This window comes from Ambystoma mexicanum, chromosome 7p, assembly GCF_040938575.1.
Source record: "Ambystoma mexicanum isolate Mex_15411 chromosome 7p, UKY_AmexF1_1, whole genome shotgun sequence".
Classification (NCBI taxonomy): domain Eukaryota; kingdom Metazoa; phylum Chordata; class Amphibia; order Caudata; family Ambystomatidae; genus Ambystoma; species Ambystoma mexicanum.
Window position 1 is genome coordinate 477,591,728 of NC_090939.1, and position 20,439 is coordinate 477,612,166.

Sequence of the window (20,439 nt, forward strand, 5' to 3'; positions counted from 1 at the left end):
AACAGGTAGAGGAGGCCAGTAATGCTGGGGTAAGGTCAGTTGTATGTTGGGAAGAGTGACCTGCCCCCACATAAAAGGCCTCTCAAACTCTGTTGGTGAAATTTGTAGGTGCAGAAATGAGCAAAGGTGGACTTGAATGTTTAGAAATGGGAAGACTTCTCAAAAGGCAGGTGCTGGGCTGTAAGTTGGGTAAGAAATCGAGGCGGGGGCTCATTTGGGGGCGTGGCTTAAACAAGTAAACAAACTGTAGTAAGGTATGCAAACAAATATATAAATACATGTAAGCATTTGTATATTTGTATGTGTACCTTACTGTGGTTTGTGTAGTATGCAAGACATATTGTATAAAGAGGGCCTGGAAAGTACACAAACCATAGTAAGGTGGGCACACAAATATATAACATTTATATATTTGTGTGCATACCTTATAGTTTGCGTACTTTACAAGCCATCTTTTTTAAACATGTCTATGTTTATAAAAGATAGCTTGAAAAGTACACAATTAATTCCATCTTTTATAAAGCTTTGACGAAGGACAAAGCCCGAGGCATCTTTGTCCGTTGGCAAAGCTTTATAAAAGAGGGCTTGAATTGTGTACTTTTCAAACCATCTTTTATAAACCTCGAACTATTTCAAGGAATCCCCAGGTTCGCCGAGGGTTAAAGACGCCTTGGCGACCTGGGGAAACAAAGGCACAGTGACTTCCTCTGGTGATCCCTCGGGTGAGGGGTCACCAGAGGAATTTACAGTGACTGACAGAAGTGTCAGCCAGTCACAGCGCCGCTGTGGGTGGCTGGCACTTCTGTGAGCTTTTCTGATTTAATGCGGGCGCATCTCCCATCATGGCTGCGGCGGGAAAATGTGTCCCGCCAATGTTATGGGGGAGCCGGCAGGGCCCCGGCTCGGCCCCACTTTTTGAAGACTGCTGGGGCCCGGCCCCGGGTGGCCCCGGCCCACTTAAAGCAATGGGCGGTGCCTCTCCCAGGCTGGTCAATAGGGCGGAGGAAGAGTCAGTTACATGTTGAGTGGTGGGAGATATGGCCCTCATTTTCCCACCCATATTGGCCTCTTAGTGGAGCTTGCTTTCTGGGAAATCTGTCCATTGCACTAAAGGCCAGTCTTTCTGAAAAGGAAAGATGTGCGAGAGGAAATAAGTCTTCAGTTTGGACTGCCAGTGAGGGAGAGCCCTACATCTGCTGGTGTTCTGGGGCTAAAGGTTGGAGACTGGAAGGTATGCAGAAAATCATATGGCCTTTCATTCTCTAGTGTGGATGGAAGGGGGGAAGAGCTTGGACTACCGTATGATGTAATTGAGTGACTTCCCAAAAGGCAAGTGACTTCATTCTGCTTATAGGGTTGGACAGATTCGTTCACATGTCAGGCACTGGGATGTGGGATTGACCCTGCTCGAACACTATCAGTCTCTCTTAAGAGCTTTCCTGTTGAGAAGTATCTCAGTCCCTATCGGACAGTATGTGCTAGGGGGGAAAAGAATGAGGATTGAGAGTGCTTTTTCTGTGCTGCCAGAGAGCCCAATATCCGGGGCCAGATGTACAGGCTGGTCTGATGGCAGCACTGTGATCTGGTGAGCCCTTTGCCCTGTCCAGGCTGTATTAATCTTGTGCAGGGCAAAGATGCAATGTACAAGCAGGAGCTCCACAGGAATAACGAGCAGCGCCACAGGTACAAGACCTCCAGGGGACAGCAGGCCTCAAACCCTGTATTTCTATTCACAATGTGGCTCGTGGAGGCCCTCGTCCCTTTAAGTGACGTGGGTCACAATGCACCAAAGGTGCTGCATTGTGAAGAGGATTTCAGGGTGCAGGAAGCAGTCTTGGGAGAACGCTGCATTCGCACCTGATGCCAGATGCTGTCCAGTGCACAGTCGAAGCTGTCCTACATGGACTGCTTCCATCTTGCAATTGGTTCCCTCTTGTCATGATCTGGTGGTTGCCACTGAATGCTTTGAGTCTGCACGAGCAGCCAGAAATCGTGGATACATTTCCATGTGAGCTGCAAGGAAAGATGGCAACTTACCTCATCTCCCCCGGAGCTCACATACGGTTGCAAGGTATAGGGTTTGTAATACCAATTGCAAATCGCAATGTTCATTTTGTTCATGACCACCTGACACTTCCATTTGTAAAGCCTGGCACGTTCAGCAGCACTGGCTTTGCATATGTACATCTGGACCCTGTTTTTTTATATTTATTTTTTCTGGCTTTTGTGCTTTCACTAAGGATGATGTGCTCATCAAAACGAGGCGAACTAAAATAAACATGGGGGCACCTTTAAAATATTCTTTTTTAATGTGCCTTTCAAGCATGGCATATACAATTCAGTACACCTCTAGTTTGAAGTGGCAGCAGCAAATGCAAAACAAGGCTCTGCAAGGTGTTTTCTGTAACCGATTAGCAGCCTCCTCTTTGTTGCTGCGTGTACGAGTCGACCCATGAATGGGGCCTTTCCTCGCTTTGCATCTAACAAGGAAGTGGCACAGGTAGGAAAAGCCTGCCACTGACCCCAAGAGAAGATAAGGTAGGGTGGGCAGCAGGCCTCCCTTGCTCTGCCTTCTGGTGGCACACTACATCCGGCCACAACAGGAAGCAGAAGAGAAGGTACCCTGTCTTGCCAATCTGAGAGGAGCGCTTTTATTGACCAATTGTCTGTTGTTCTCACATTCCTGGCTCTGGAGTGAGAAGGTAGGGGAGCAGGACCGTTGCTTTCCTGTCTCACCTTCGGACCCATTCCACCTCGGCCTTGCCATTAAGGCCCCACACTTGCAATGAAGCTTGAGTGTATTAACCTGTGAGGTGGCTTGAACTGCACTCCAGTGGAGGGGATGTGGCTAGTCCCCCCACTTACCATTGACTTTGGCTGTAAATAGCGCTTACAATAGCAAAAATCTAAATGCTCTGACATTGGAAACTCACAAGCTAACCATCAGTGAAAGACCGCATCTTGGTATTGTTGTCATATCAAAGTATGAACAAATATGTTTTTAGGAGAAATCATTTGTCAGTGTGCTATATTTCTTGGACCATATTTAATGAATTGGTTTCTTGATGCCTGCGATGGACATTTGTGCTATTTGATGCACTCCTTATCCATGTCAGGATTGTAAGTCTGCCCTTTTGTCCATCCCTTTCCTTTCCTTGTGTGTTGTTTTCAGCTCTATTAACTTACACAATGAGGGCTACAGAGCTTTAAAGGTGGCTTGCAACCAATTTTATTATTTTAAAATGTTCTATGCCGTTTATTGCTGAATAAAGACTATATGATGGGGGAATGGAAGGGAGGACATGGACATATCACAGTTAGAGGTAAGCCTGGCATTTGATAAGCTCTTCTTGTTGAAGGCATGTGCCATGCTTTCCAGTCTGGCACATTACTTCTTGCTTGTGGTTTTCTCACTGCTCCTCATTTAGTAGGTTGAAACTAAGGTACAATGCTTTTCCTATCTAGGTGTACCCAATTAATGCCTCCAAGGGGAGGGTTTAGGACACAGTTGCAAATATCAGGCCCTTACGCCTACAAACATATCAGGCCTTTCGGAATAACCACTGAATGCACCAATGAGGTCCTAGTCTGATCCATTTAATGCAAATATATCTCATTAACATTAATGTTGGAAATCGTGAAAACCTTACCTGTGTGAGTCCCACAAGAACCAGCGTTGTGCATCTCTTGTAGTGGGGATAGTGTGATGTCAATTGTATTCTGCATTCTGAAACATTTACATGCCTGCCCACTACCCACAATGTAGTCCATCACACCACTCACCAGAGTACCTCCTCCACATGTTACCTAATATATGGGGTGCCTGTGGTTTCAAGCAAAGTGGTTCCATTCATTCTTTAATTGTGTACAGGGTAACATTATTCCCTACAGAAGGTTACCTGCACCCAAAGATGTACTTGACTCCTACTCAGTGATCGGAGTGAGCAGGAGCAGGAAGGGAGTGATGTTCCACTACTTTTATTTTTTTCTGTTTACCATCTCTAATTTTTACGGCCATATTGACCATTCTATGATAGGTTATTTATAACGCGCTTAATACCCAGAGGTTTCTAAGTGCGGACTCGGGGATCGAACCTGTGTTGCTTTGTGTGGTATTGCTTCCAAGGTGAGCATTTTGCGTCTAGCTATCTTCTCGAGACTATATAGAGGATGTGTAGAGGATGTGTCCGTTCATGTACCTGTGCAAGTGTAAAGTTGTAATAGGAGCCTTAGTTACTAGTCACAAACGATTGCAAAGCCCTGGCCGCAACAGCTTGTCACATGTTGCACTGTGCGTCCGTCTACCCTCTCCCCTGCGAGACCACAGCTCCAAAACTTTTTTTCAGTACACTTCTACCACTTCTCCTAGTATTCTTGTGGAACGTTTTACATTGTGCTTCACGTTGGATGCAAGTTCCGAAACACTTGTGTATAGGCGCGTTATAAATGCCACATCATATCATATCATAGCATATCATATGTTTCTGCTCACTGTGCTTTGAAGCCAGGCCTAATTGAGTAAGCTGCTCTGACAAACGACTGGAGTCAAATTAAGTCAGAACATGCAGATTTTATACAGCACTATTGCATTGAAATAAAAGGCTATCAGAACCTCCTGGTTTCCCAGGCAACCTTCGCGTCTCTGAAACATGGCTTTCTCTTGAAAGGACCTTAGTGATCCTGGAGGCTGAGGGGGGAGGGAGATTTCATTTTAAAAGCAGCCATAAACCCTGCAGAGGGTTGTCATAACCAAAATATACAAATATATAAATATATAAATGAATAAATAAATAGATAAAACTGAAGAGCACTTCACTAAGAGAAGGGTTACAGACTGTTACTTTTTATTTAAATTGGACTAGTGTTATGAATTTGCCACCAAGGAAGTACACTCAGGCAAACATTTATAGTGTATTGGGTTTGTACTTGAAAATCCAGCCAGGAAGTACTTTATGGACAGATTGTGTGATGCCACCTAATATTGTACCCGCGCTTTTTACAGTATGGGCCCCTGAAACTGCACAGACCTGGAGAGATTGCAGCCCGCACAGTGCTGAATGTTTTTGGACCAATGGGGCACGGTGGCCGCTATTTAATCGATAACCTTAAGGTAAGGTCAGGTGACTACTCTGTTGATCATGTTCATTTTAACTGTACTGTCCCTATTACTGCCATATACATTTTTTCCTAAAGACTTTTATCTGGTTATACTAAACACCTGCCACTTAGTTCATACTGTGAAAGTTCATACTCTTCCCACAAAATTGTCTACATGGGTGTGGTATAGCACAATGTAGTACATCAGCCTCGATGTTCCGTGTCTTAGCGTTAGAGGTACTACGCTTGGAGTAGAGACTATTAGCGAGTGATGTCTCCCTACATGATTAGGTTGGGCCTAACATAAAGTCTTTTTTGGTAGGAATGCCCATTGCGTATTATTAGGTGAGTATTGGCATCAGGCCTAAGAGGAGAAAAGGAAAGACAAATAAGGAAGCAGAGATAATGGGCCTCATTCCGAGTTGGGCACAAAGGGATTACCGGCACCGGTAAGGACACCAGTGCCGGTAAACCCTTTGCGCCCTATTCCGAGGTCCCTTAGCGGGTCCCTCCTTTAATGCCTGGACTGACCAGGCGTTATGGACGGGACCCGCAAATTGTGGTACCATTATTAGCTACTTCCCCATTCCCATTGAGCCCTATGGGGGATCAAATGGGAATGGGGAATGGATTTTTCAATGGGGACTTACCGGTCCCGCAAAGGTCGGACTACACCGGTAAGTCCCCATTGAACCAGGTCGGAGTGGGTACCGGTATGGGAGGTAGTCATGGCGCAAATAGCGCCATGACTACCACCATACTCGGAATGAGGCCCAACGAGTATTATTTTGCTAATTATGAGTGAATTAGCAGCCATGGGTTTAAGAATCCAAGCCCAAGAGGACAGTTTGAAAGATGATTAGTGGGAGGAGAAATGTGTTGCTGTTTGTTCTCTTCAAGGCAGTACACATTCATAATTGCGTAAATTTCTACGGAGATCCCAGAGAGTGTTTATTGACTAATAATATTGTGTGGATAGGGAAATGTGTCCGCGACACGGATAGAAGCTCACTTGCAATCGTTGAGCGTAACTCATTTGCAACCATAGAGAGTGATCTGTGACACTTGCAGGCCTCAGTGACCTCTTTTCCTATACACGTTTCTGTAAAACCACACCATACAGTACCGTACTACCAATGTCTAGCTAAGGTGCATGTCATTCCATCAATGGCCTCTCCAACTTTTGTCTTTCACACAGGGAAAAGTTGTCTAAACTGATTTCCTATGTACCCGTCTGTCTGCCCTGTAATGATGGGACCTTTAGCCCTCTGGTTGGTGTGCACCTATCATTCGTTAATGTATCTCTGTTTACAATGCTTCTCTTCCGACAAGTATCCCCTTCAGCTTATGGATAAGATGCCCATGTACTTGGACCTTCAGTAAGCTCTCTTACCATCCATCCCACATAGCTCCTCTTCATCAGGGTACTCCGGTACGGGCACCCATTCTTTGTTAATTTATCACTACATGCAAAATGCATTACCCTGCGCTGGCATTGTGGCTGTAAAAATATGCCGTCTTTGTCCATGGTGTCCAATTGCAAGACGTGAGTGACACATCAGGGGGACGCTGTACATTTCCCACTAACCTACCAACACTAACTCTCTCATTTTTCACGCTCAAACACACTATATGCAGAGCAACTATGCTACACACACACACTGCAATTTTAAAATCCTTCCCTAGAGGCAACAAACAACAGAACTCTAACCCTCTACAAAATCTTGCATCCTACATTGCCGGATAATGCGTCATAGCATCATGGGCATGCGAGGCTCCGATCTGGACACATATTCCTTTATACCCTTGACACAGACCACCTAGAAACAGACCCTCACTCCAAAGTTCAGGGTACATCCAGTCTGCAGGCATAAACACAACAGCAAAGCTATCTTGCTTTTCCATTTTTCCACAGTAATACAGCCTACTCCCGTTTAGTTTAGTTAATTATTTGTATCACGTACCGAGCCCTGGGGCATCTGGGCGCTACAGTTTAAGGCAATGTTACAGGCATAGAACATTTACAACAACAGAGATGCTCGTTGACCAAAGGCTACAGAATAAGACGATTTTGCATAACAATACAAGTAAGTGCATAACAAGGTCGTCAGTGGTTACATCTTGGAAGCCAGTGCAAGTGGATAGAGATATAAGCAGACAACGTGGAGAGAAGATACTGGCAATAAAGCAGCTGAGATGGGCATAGGTGTGTAGGTAGTGAAGGTAGAGGAGGTCATCAGTTTGTGTTTGTTATTAAAGAGACGGCTGTTTATTTTGGCTCTGAAGGTCCAGAAGGAAGGTTCAATTCTGATGATTAGAGAAAGAGAGTTCCAGCATTTGGCAGCAAGAACTGGGAAACTAGCTCCTCCCGCTCTTTTAAGTTTGTACCTCGGGATAGTGAGGCAGGGCGTGAATGGGGCTCTAGTGGGTCTAGCTGGTTGATGTTTGGAGAATTTGTCCGATAGATACTTAGGGGCAGAGTTTAATAAGCATTTATGGGTGATGACTAGGGTGCAGAGCGAGATTCTGTTGCGCACTGGGAGCCAGCAAGCATTCTGTCTGAGACTGGTGATATGGCTGGATCTGGGGATGCTTAACGCTTATCTTAGCGTGTTGTTTTGTATGACTTGAAGTCTGTTGAGGTTCTGTTCAGTGGTGCCTAGGAAAAGGGTGCTGCAATAATCAATCTTAGATAGTACTAAGGCCCTGGCAAGTGTGGTGCAGCTGTTAGGTGACAGACATGCTTTCAGATCTGCCAAATGTCAGTAGAGCGCTCTAATTCCCATGACCTTAAGATTTCCATCAGTTTTATTTGTTGACCTTATTTTGACACACAATGATGCCACTTAGATTGCAATGTTTGACTCTTTAATATCTGACAGTCTAGCAGTGTGTTGTTGACCCTCAGACTGTCATGCTGCGTTTCATAACCCTGCCTCACGACACTCCTGAATTTTCTAGACAGGAGCTGTGCATCACGAGATTTACAAAGACTGCGATCTGGCCATTGGGGCAACAATCAACCTGTTGGGAAGGAAGATTATACTCTGTGACTGCGATCCCTATACCAAAGAGTTTTATAAGACCAAGTATGGAATTGGTAGGTTCGCTAATTACCGTTTTACTTGATGGTTCTTTGTTATTTATGTTGCTCTATTGAACACCCCAAAATGGCTGTTATTAAGGACCCCTCAGTATTAATTTGTGTATGTTCGTGGAGTACGCATATGTGTTCAATCAGTTATTTTCCTTCTTTTATTTTCATATTTGCATTTTTTGTTGTTGTTTTTCTGTGCTTTACCCGAGACATCTTTGTCTGCATCCAACCCTTTGTTTCATGCCTATGATAGCGCAAAAGAATCTAGATGTCTGGAAGGAACCTGATTCATCTATACCTCAAGAAAACAGCCCCCCTCAAGTTCAGTGATGCAAGGGATCAGAGAATGGTCTGGCCTCCTCATGAGATGTACCACTAAACCATGGATGGAGTCGGAAACCCAGGCAGTGAAAGGATTTCTGATGGCCAGCAGTGGTGGGGCTGAACAAGGGCTCCCAGGATCAGTGATGCTCCTGGGCTGCACCAGTATTTCTGAAGAACCTAAAAGAAGATTGACAGCTTAAAGGAAGGAGCATAAGTGGCAATCCTTGTGCAAGTGCCCTAATTCTGTTCAGAACCTGTAGTTCTTGTTCTTCAAGGCCCGAGGTAGGATAGAAAAGTATTCTTCCACATGTTTGTGATAGGAGATGGCCTAGGGTGAGAAGTACAGTGTCTCCATTAATCCTTGCATAAAGAGGCCTGCACCATTAAAACACTTTTATTTATGACCTATGTCCTTATTGAGACCATTTGCAACAAGATGTTTCTGAGTCTTGACGCAGATATCTCAAGAATCATTCTCAGTAACAGCGACACATTGAAACCACTTTCAATTTGGATTTACCTGGTTCTTATGAAATGAGCACTAGTAAAACATATTTTTAAGAAAAAAATCCCTGGCAAACTACCAGCATTGTAGGAAGCCCTGTTATAAACACTCTATCCCACCCTCTTTCCTTTTATTATGGACTGGGATAACCTTTTCCCACCAGCTCCCTTTGCAGCCTTCACTTTACTCCCCTCTCCCTAAGTTTTACTCACCTCTACACTAAGACCAGTGTGCCAACCCCAAGTCACAACAACTAAACTGATACAAAGCACTGTAAAGCATTTCTGCTTCACTTTTCTTAAAATAACTTTGTGCACTTTATCCTCATTTTTTTAGTGATCCCTGGCCTGGTTGTAGGAGCTGCAATGCCATTTCACAATTCCATAATGGGCAATTATGACCACATAAACGTGCGAAAGGTTAGGATAGCTCAGGGGAAACACGTTTGGCTTGGAAGGAAGACTGCATAGAACTACACAGATTCGAATTTTGGCTCTGCGCTTAGAGACTGGTCTTAAGTGCATGAAAAAGATTAATTTAAGTGCATTAGAAAAGATTAATTTAATTTAAGAAGTATTAAAATCAATGGTAAGTTTTTATTTTCAAATTTATAAAAAGAATGGAGGGGTTTCAAATCTTTGACATTCAAGAGATTTGAGATAGCAAAGTAATTGGACGTTTTTCGAAATTCGACTTTTGACGTAATGGCTGGAGGCCTTTAAAAGATGCTTGTAATAATCAAGTTTGATGTTAATGGTTTTTCAGATACTATGAAATGTCTTATGATTTTGCTACTGTTGTATTTAGCAGAAGCCCTTGGACATAGTGCATTATGCCTTTTATGCGCATCCTTGCGATGGTCAGGTCTTCTTAGACTTTCCACATCACAAATGCCCAAGTACATTTTCGGCCAGTCTGTTGGATTCTCTGAAGATCATTGTGCCAACAAACTAAAAGCATAGAAGCTATAAATGGGACTGTGTAGATGACCCATTCTCTGGACTAGTTTGTGTGGTGCCTCACATGAAAACGTATATGTCATGCTAACACCACGCCAAGTCTTCCCTTTCTTGTGTGGCCTTCTATTGAGGTCGTAGGGCAAGCAGGACATTAATCAAATCTTCTCTTAGCCAGGATTTTGTTAAAAGGACATGTATGGATTGTGTATCTAAATGAACAACCTCGCTAGACTTTCCTTGCCAGTGACCGATTTCACAAGAGTCATGACATCCAAATGGACGCATTGACAGAGGTAAACTTAGCGTATACTCGCTGTATAGATGAGTAAGGATTGTAGTAAGCGGCCACTCATCCCTAAACACATTTGAGAGCACCTGCCCTTTCGACCCTGCCTCTTTTGTATTAAGGCTGGAATAAGTTTGGCAGGGCTTTCGCTTCTTGACAAGATCAGATTTAGGAGAATTCTGCCACATGCAGATGTTTATTTACGAGAATAAGTATAAAATCATCTGGGAATAAAAGGGCAGACATTATTATTATTATTATTATTATTGTTATTATTATTATTATTATTATTATTATTATTATTATTATTATTATTATTATTATTTTCATTGTATTATATGGTTAAACATTACAGAAAAAACCTTTTTGTCAATATTTTAAATAAAAATCCTTCATTTGCTTATCCATTGTTTCTATTTCATCTGATAGCAACATCTATGACAATGTTTCGTCATTGATGGTATGAATTCTTTAAAAAATGTCAATCACCAACTGAGTCAGAACCAAGGTTGTCCGAATTCTGTCTCCTCCCAGCAATAGTATCCACCAGTCTTCTTTATTCCTGATATATTCTTTAATATGTTCACCCAAAAATCTTGTTCTTAAGTCTCTTGTCGCGAGACAAGACATAACCAAATGCTTTGCTGATTCAATTAATTGTGATCCTTTACATAATCTGCATGAGGTTGCTCCATTTTCTGAGCGAGGTCTCAATATTTCTCGCGTAGGCAGGAGATTTAATCGTAATCTCATTAATTGGTCTCTGTGGTACCAGTTTGGAAAGAGCTGAAGATATTTCAGAGGGCAGTTCTATTTCCTTGACTCCACCAGTGGTTTTCCATATAATATGTAGTTTTGCCTTTCATCCTGTGTAGTGATCCAGTCTTGCATATATAATTTCTTCTTTACTTTGTCCGGATTCTCTAATAGAGTTCTAACAGTTTCTCCCAGGTCTAATATGATCGCTTGACAGATGACTTTCCACTCCAACAAAGTGCTTTCGTTGTTTTTTTCCAAGGCTTTCCTTAGTACCACAAAACCAGCCCTTGGGGGTTCCTCAATACACTTTCTGTATAGGGCAATCGATTTCCACGTCACAATCGCCTTCAGTGATGTTAGGCCCAGCTCCACCCGAACTGCCTGAATAGGGGTGCCCATGTGGAGATGAAGGACTTTCTTCCGAAAAGTGCCCTCTAATCTTGGCCAGTTAGGGCGATCAAAGGAAAGGGAAGTCTCTGTTCCAAAGGTAAGAATTGGTTGAACCTTCATACAATAGAAAGTTATCAGTGGTGTAAGTGAAAATCCACAATATCTCTTGAGCAGGATTCTTCCCTACCCTGCCAGATTATGTACCTTCCTATTCAGCGAGTCCAATCTTGGGGCATCCCTTATTGATGTATTTAGACAAACCCCCAAATTGGTGAAAGATGTAACCACCGGTATTTTCTCTGCAGTTACATACCAGGACTTTGATCTCTTGTGACCCCTCCCCTTCCGATGTATTCTCCAAAAATCATAATCCTCGATTCTTTAGGATTTATCAATAGGCCATTGGCAGACATTATATAAATACCCAGACTCTTATGACATGACTATAATTACAGTCACTTGGGATAAGAAGTAAATGTATCCCCTTTAGGGTCCGCTTATTAGTGCCACAGAAACAGTTTCCTCTGCTCTCACTGGTTCTGGCGCCACCTGCTAAAGTAATGTGGGCTTGATAATACTGTTATCAGTTATTTGTAATGCGCTACTCTGCGATTTGTAAGGCCCCTTAGTGCCAATAAAATATGTTACTGTTATGGAGACAGCACCTTGTAATGGATTTTTAAAGGGTTTTAAGTTAGAGGAAGCAATGCCAAGAGTTCTTGTTTCTAGTTTGCAGTGTCTCAGTTCTGTCAAGTTTTCTTTGACCAGGACTGCCAAGGCAAAAATACTTCTTCTTTAAGTGGGATGTTCCAGGAATGAGTGCCTTTGACAGCAGGTTGAAGTAGCAGTAGACCTCCAGGCATTAGGCCTTTTTAAGCATGGGCACAGGTCTTTGGAATTGAGATAAACATCTTGTCAGGAATAAAAGGCCCTGACCATCATTACGGTGTCCAAAGGTCCCGATTTTGCCAGGATTGTCTCAGAATTGGGTACTCTGTCCCCATGTCCGGAGTACGGGGAGAGGAGAGGGTAATGATTGACAGAATCCAAGCTTTTACTGCAGTATGCATCACTGCGTACAGGGGGTTTACAGAGGCAAGAATCGCACTTCTAATGGATTGTGTCCTACTGTGGATTCCACATCTTTGATATACCGATATCCTGTTTGAAGCTTTGGAAATGTTTTCGACAGCAGATGGTGCTGTGCAGTGTTCAGTCGATGTCCCTCAGAAGTTTTGATTCCTACGCACTGATGTGATGTCGCAAATGGTATAAATGGTATAACTAGCAAGCACTGCGCCCGTTGCCTAATAACCGTTTTTACGCATGCACAACACACTTACGGAACTATTTGACTTGCCTCAGCGATTCTTCTATATATTTCTTGAAATCTTCTGAGTATGTCTACTCTGAAGATGGGTTTAACAGGAGTTCGAACTGTGACTGGAAGATGTCGATCACAGATCTTCACAGAATTTGCCTCTCCTGCCTCGCTAAAGAGCACAAGATCGAGTGTGGCACCTGCCAGTCGGTGACTAACAAGGCCGTGAAACAGAGGAAGACAAAATTTGCCCTAGGTTCATCAGTCTCAAAACCTCCGTGCTCTACACCTTCTAATGAGGAAATCTTCTGAAGACAGACGATCAAGGGACAAATCACCGGAAAAGCCTAAAAAACACTCCAACCGATCAAAGCGGTCTAGCTCTAGGAGCGATTTGCATCATTCTTCGTCTTCATGAAGAAGATCAAAGAAGAGATGCCATAGTTCTGTCAGGACCATAACTTCTTGTCAATGCAGGAGCTGCTGAGCCCCACAGACCCGCCAAAGCGGGGGTGGGGGGTGGGAAGGGGAAGTGGACAAAACAACAAACGCAGACACAGGAACTTCAACCTCCTTCCGGTATCTGCATGAACAAGAGATTCATTCAAGGTTAATCTTACCCTTAAATTCTTCTTGCTAACTTTCACTAGATCATCATACCAAATGAATCAATGAAAGTTAACTTGATGACTCCTCTGAAAATGCCTAGAGGATTGTGAGCTTGAGTTACCTTGACTTCCACAAGGGAAAACACCTTAATTTCCCAGCCCACTTGTGAAGAATGTGTGTTGAAAACTAGCTACTAAATCAGTCTAGCACATAGGACAACATTTATGCACTTCTTAATGTATGTAGTCTGAGAAAATTTTCTGGTAACAGTTTCAGCAATGAATTGAATCTTCACCAGGGAAATAGGTAGGGTACGTCAAACCTGGAGTGCATTAGAGAATGGTGTTCTTTGAGGACAGAAGTAAATTCATTGAAAAGCACCTTTGCCACAACAGAATTAAAACCTTTCAAAGTCATATTTAAATTCAGCTGGCACTGGCAATAGTGTCCAAATTGGTAGTGGCTAGAATGTTCCATTTTCACAAAGTGTCACAGAGTGTTGTGCCAATTTAATGCTCCGTGAGTAGAGCTCCTGAAATCAAGTCAAATGAACACTTCAAAAGGAAACTTCCACTGTTCTTGTTATATGCACCTCACGTCAGCTAAATGAAATGAATTAGGAACTACTAAAGTTAGCAACTCCCCTTGAAAACTGCTTCCTTCAGTTGCTGCGCTCCGAGCTGAGTTCAACTTGCATATTTAGAATGCAGCATTGTCAGTTTCTCGACTGTCGCCGCACTACCGGAGGCTGAATATAAAGAATCTATACGCCAATTCTGGGTAAAAAATGAAAAAACTCTTACCTTACTGGACAAAAGAAGCTGCCCAGACTTCTAGTCTCACCTCTGATGACTCTCAGCTGCTGGAAACACGCGGCTTGGATGCTTCGCTTCTGAAACGTTCAAAACAATACGCACAGCAGCTGCTGACTTCCACACGACTGCAGCGGCCGCCAGAGGGCGTCTAGCAAGGTAACGAAAACAATGTTAGAGAGCATCACAGCGACTGTCCTCATAGCAACAACACACGCCCACACGATGGTTATGGATTTAACTCTTTGGGCCACTGGAAACCTTCTCAGCAGTTACCCTATACAGTCTTTTATAGATGCCGAGCTGTTTTAATTCATATCACACTCAAAAGTACTTAGCTTTCAAACAGCTCTACACAGGAATTGTTTAGAACTTCCTTCCTCTTCAGGGAATCTTCTTTTCCAGATAGAAGCTTAATAATTCTTGTTTCAATAAGTACAGATGATGCTTCTTGAGAAATTAAGGTCTAAACTTGGGAGCAACAAACAACAAGACCAGCATAGATGGATTCTCAAATGAAAGGCAGTTTAGAATCTTTGCTTCTGTCCTTTGTTTACCCATCCACCACTCAGGATTCCTGATCCCTTCCTCCATCTTGGCTTGGGCTCCCACCAGCATTCTGAAAACTGAAGTTAAGGTCCAAACACTTCCAAGAAACTTAACTGATCCTGTAAATAATAATAATTAATATTAAATCACTAAGAAGTTAATCTAATAACTTCCCCAGGGACCTGGCAGTACCCCCTCTCCAAGACCTCCCACCGGGGCCAGGTGTGAAAGGATTTTTCCTGTGAAGCTTGGAAACTAAAATTGGCACATGAACATCACTAGCCATCCCCCAGGAACGTTCTTTGGGTCGAAACCCCTTCCAATCGATTAAATACTGTAATTTCCCTCGACTTCTCCTTGAATCAAGGATCGCTTTGACCTCAAACTCCATGGACTGATCATCAACAATAACTGGACTGGGAGGAGTACCTAATCTTGTCCCAGCTAAGAAAAGGTTTCAACTGACCTAGATGAAAGGTAGGATGCACCTTAAGGTTAGTGGGTAACTTTAGTCTAACAGCTACTGGGTTTATCACAGCTTCCACAACAAAAGGTCCAATGAAGCGTGGACTGAACTTGTTTTTTCCCTTAATTCTCAGGTGTTTAATGGACAACCAGACGTTATCCCTAAATTGAAAAGCGGGACTAGCCTTACGCTTTAAATCAGAAAAATGCTTGCAATTAGCCTTATTCACTTGAAGAGCCTTAACAGCCCTTTCCAAATGTTCTTTCTTAGCCTATAGTCTAATCTCAACCGCTGGACTGTCAACTTCATCCCCAACCTGTTCCCTTAGAAAACAGGGATGAAAACCTCGACTACAAAAGAATGGAGACATGGAAGTAGAATCTTTTATAGAATTTTTATAGGCGAACTCAGCAACCCTAATAAGATCCACCCAACTCTCCCCAGCCTGCACATAGCACCTTAAATATTTTTCTAGCACTTGGTTAACTCATTCTATCTGACCATTGGTCTCAGGATGATAACCAGATGTTAACCTCACCTCCACCCCTAAACTCTTGCCGAAGGCCCTCCAGAACCAACTGGGAACCTCTATCGGAAATCACCTGACTCGGTAATCCATGTAACCGAACTATCCCCAGAGAGGAACTTTGTGCCAGTTTTTCCACTGAAACGTTTAATGGAAATGAAATGTCCCTCTTTAGTAAGTGAATCTACAACCACTAGAATAGCAGAACAACCCTGGTCTCTAGGGAGATCAACAATAAAGTCCGTGGAAATTGTATGCCAGGGATGTGCTGGAATAGGGAGAGGCTCCAAAAGACCCAACGGTTTACCCACTTGGGACTTAGCTCGTGCACAGACTTTGCAAGGCTTAATGAAATTCAAGGTATCCACTCTCATAGTGTCCCACCAAAAATCCCTCCTGATCAGCTCTAGAGTTTTCCTAAACCCAAGATGCCCGGACAACAAAGATTCATGACACTCTATTTAGATTCTTTCACAAAGTTTCTCAGAGGGTAAATAAAGTCTACAGTTAGAAAAGGGTAATCCATTCTTGATCTTTCTGACCGGATCCTGTCGCATACAGCCTTCCATCTGTTCAGGAGTCACGCAATCTTGGATTTCCCTTTGAAATACTTCCTTCATCAAAAGCTCCAGCTACAAGAAAATGTTTGGAAGGGATCAACGGCTGTTAATCCAACTCCCTTTCATGTTTACTATCAGGGAATTGACGCGATAGGGTGTCCGCCTTCCTGTTTAATCTTCCAGGTTTAAAAGTTACCACAAAATCATAGTCAGGAAAGAACAAACTGCCTAGGTGTTATTGTCTTTGCCGACTTCAAAAATAGTAAATTGTGGTGGTTTGTCAAAACAGTCACTGTATGTTTCGCTACCTTAAGGTAATGGCGCCATTCTTCAAAAGCTGACTTAATAGCCAAGAGCTGCTGATCCATGATAGTGTAGTTAACCTCTGCCGAAGAACACTTTTGGGAGAAAAATGCTACTGGGTGCAATTGTCCAGTGATCCCATGCCTTTGTGATAACACAGCCCCCATGGCTAGATTAGACGCATCTGCCTCTGCAAAAAATGGCTTGGAAGGGTCTGGGTGAAGCAAAATTGGACCAGAAGTTAAACGATCCTTATGAGATTGGAATTCTCCTTCTGCCTCAGAACTCTCTCTTCCTGAGAAGTTTAGCAATCGGAGTTATGATCCGTGAGAAGCCATAGATAAATCTTCTATAAAAATTGGCAAATCCTAGAATACTCTGCACTTCCTTCACCCTTGTTGGAGAAGACCAATACTTAACTGCCTGAATCTTCTTCGAATCCATCTCCAGACCCCTTGGAGAAATCACAAATCCAAGAAATTGCACTGACTTAGTATGGAACTGGCTCTTTTCCAATTTAGCGAACAAATGGTTCTCACTCAACTTCTTAAGTACAAGCTTCACATGATGTTGATGTTGTTCCAAGTTCTGTGAATAAATCAGAATGTCATCAATGTAGATGACAACAAAAGTGTCCAATAATTCACTGAGAACTTAATTAATGAAATATTGGAATGCTGCTGGGACGTTACAAAGACCAAAGAGCATCACCAGATATTCACACAATCCGTACCGAGTCTTGAATGCATTCTTCCATTCATCACCTTGCCACACTCGACCAATATAATAAGCACCCCGAAGGTCCAATTTGGAGACGATCTCTGCTCCCTGAATTTGGTCCAGCATTACTGAAATCAAGGGGAGCGGGCACCGATTCTTGATGGTCACATTATTGAGAGCGTGATAGTCAATGCAGGTCCTGAAAGAGCCCTCCTTCTTTGGGACGAAGAAGAAGGGGGATGCTACCGGGGACTGCAAATTCCTAATAAACCCCATAGCCACATTTTCTGACAAATACTCCTTTAGATAATCGTTCTCCTTTTCAGTAAGAGCCTAAACTCTGCTACAGGCTAAATTGCCACCTGGTTCCAACACCATCTTACCACCGAAAGGTCTTTGCGGAGGAAGACCACTTGCCATCACTTCATCAAAAACATCACTAAATTCCTTAATGCACTCAGGCAATTCCCCCACTACTGCCCCAATAGTTTGTGACTGCAAACGAGCACCAACCTCCACCAACCTTCTAACTGTTGGATCTTCTTGAATCTGAAAACAGTCCAAAGGTTGAGACTCAGCACAGTGTTCCTTACAAAAATCTGAGTTTAACTCAATCACACGCCTTCCCCAATCAATCAAAGGATTGTGAAAGGTGAGCCAAGGCATTGCCAAGATAATCTTTAACTGTGGTGCATCTATGATTTAAAAAACCAACTCTTTCCCATGATCCCCTGCCATAACCATAACCAGAGGTGAAGTCTCATGGGTAATGGGTCTAGACGTTAACTCTGAACCATCCACAGAACTAACCTGCTCGACCAAACCCTTCTTTACCAAGGGAATACCTAAACTCCTTGCCACCCCCAGTCCATAAAACTTCCTGTGGCCCCAGAATCAATAAATACTGGGCCACTTCCCACCAATTTCTTTTCGAAGAATAAGGATACATAAATAGTAATATGTGGAACTGCCGCCTGAAGAGTGTTGGCCACTTGATTTGTCTTGTTCTCAGATGATTTAAATCTTTTCGGTTTGTAAGGACAATTCCCAAGGAAATGACAACTCCTCCTACAATATAAACAGAGATTGTCGGCCCGTCATCTTGCCTTCTCTTCCTTAGATAGAGGCCCTCTTACCCTTCCTGAACTTCCTGAAACATCAGACACCTTAGACTTGAACTCCTTGTTAACAAACTCTAACCAAGATATATCTATTCTAGGATTAGGTTTACCATCTCCAAATTCCCTCCTGCGCTCCAGTCTCCTTTCGTTTTGGCAAAATCCAATTGCACCACCAAGTCCATTAACACCTCACAGGATGTAGGTCTATTAACAACCACTGATAAAGCATCCTTTAATACCTCGCTCAATCCTCGATAAAATAAAGATGCTCTTTCCTCCTCAGGCCATTGACTCTCCACCCCTAAAGTCTTAAACTGTGTAATATAGCTCACAAGATCCCGGTTTCCCTGTTTTAGTTCAAGCAGGTCACCATATACATGCAAAGATACCTGTCGCGTATCAAATCATTTACAAAATTCCTCTTTAAAAAGCCTGAAATCATGCAATGCCAGGTCCCTTTGCTCCACCAACAACCCAGCCCAATTTGCAGCCTCCCCAGAAAGATAAGATAACATAAAAGTTATTTTAGATGTATCAGAGGAGAACATCTCTGGCCTGCTTAAAAAATGTAATTCACACTGAGTGAAAAATGTTTGAACTTTTCTTGGCTCCCCTGCAAAACGTTCTGGAGGTGCTAGAGGCACAGGCATAATTCGAGGGTCTTAACCCACCTACAGCTCCCTGCACAAACTCAATTCTCTCCTCTGGCCCTTCCCTCTCCAAAACTGGGGTTCCTGATTTAGATCCACTCCCTTCCCAGATAATCTTCCCTCTGTAATCTCTTGTATGTGGCTCACCTTTAAATTCATTTCTTCTACCTTCTTATGTAAGAGAATGTTCTCATTTACATCCACTCTCAACTCCTCCCTCAGCTCTTTACTCATATTCCCAGAGGCTTCCATAGTGGCCATAGGATGAGGGACTTAGCAGCTCAGACGAAGTTATCTACTTGGGCCATTCATTCTGTGAGGACCATAACTTCTTGTCAACGCAGGAGCTGCTGAGCCCCACAGACCCGCCAAGGCGTAGCGTACTCAACTAACCCAAAATCCAGATGAGCCCGTGACACCCCGGGGTGAAAGGGGAAGTGGATAAAACAACAAACTCAGACACAGGATCTTCAACCTCCTTCTAGTATGTGCATGAATGAGAGATTCATTCAAGATTAATCTTACCCTTACATTCTTCTTGCTAACTTTCACTAGATCATCAGACCAAATTACTCAATGAAACTTTTCCTGATGACTCCTCTGCAACTGCCTAGAGGAGTGTGAGCTTAAGTTACCTTGACTTCCTCAAGGGAAAACACCTTCGTTTCCCAGCCCACTGTTAGGGAGAATTCTCATAAATGTGCTAATTCCCTTCACCTTAGAGACCCCAGCAACTTTGCTGGATTTTGAGGACTTGATTTATTTACCTGGAAAGAGGTTGAGCCTTTTCCTCCACTCTTTCATGTATTTTGATGTGTGTTTTACTCTTGTGTTCTTTGATCATGGAGTTTTAAGATAACACTATAGGCATCTTTTCATGTGTGTTACACAGCACCCTCAGTGCAGTGATACAGGGATGTCTTTTTAGACTTCCCAAAGGTTTAAATAACTTCTCTGGGATAAACTACTGTTTCCCAGAGAATGTAAGGTTACATTAACTTTACTAGTCTTTTTAAATTCCTAGACCCAGCACACACTATCTTCCTATAGAGTGCAGGAGGGGTTACCTAGTATGCCCTGTGCCTAGAAACTCATGTAGCAGTCAAATGCTACCCTTTTCTATCGAAATGGCTGGTGGCAGTGGTTTTACAATGAACCACCATCATTTTTCCCGACTGCGAACACCGGTAGCTAAAAATCACAGGAGCCATGTTTTTCAATATGGCGCCTTAAGCCCCTTTGTTTAAACAGGTCCCAGTCTTCTTTTTTCGCCATTTCTTTTTGGAAAGGTCCTGCTAGTGTTTGTCTCTGCGCCCCAAGCCAGGTTTGGTCCCTTTGTTTCTGTGCCTTTGGCGGGCTTCAGGACTGAAGACCGCCTCTGGCTT

At 43.1% G+C, this 20,439-nt stretch overlaps 1 protein-coding gene across 1 annotated transcript in view; it reads left to right on the top strand.

Annotated features, from left to right (window-relative positions):
• EFHC2 (EF-hand domain containing 2) overlaps window positions 1-20,439 on the top strand; it is a 369,754-nt gene that overhangs the window by 165,648 nt on the left and 183,667 nt on the right. The window contains exons 6-7 of the mRNA XM_069636501.1: window positions 5,003-5,110; window positions 8,059-8,197. Of these exons, the coding sequence (XP_069492602.1) occupies window positions 5,003-5,110; window positions 8,059-8,197 (247 nt within the window). The remainder of the gene's footprint in view (window positions 1-5,002; window positions 5,111-8,058; window positions 8,198-20,439) is intronic.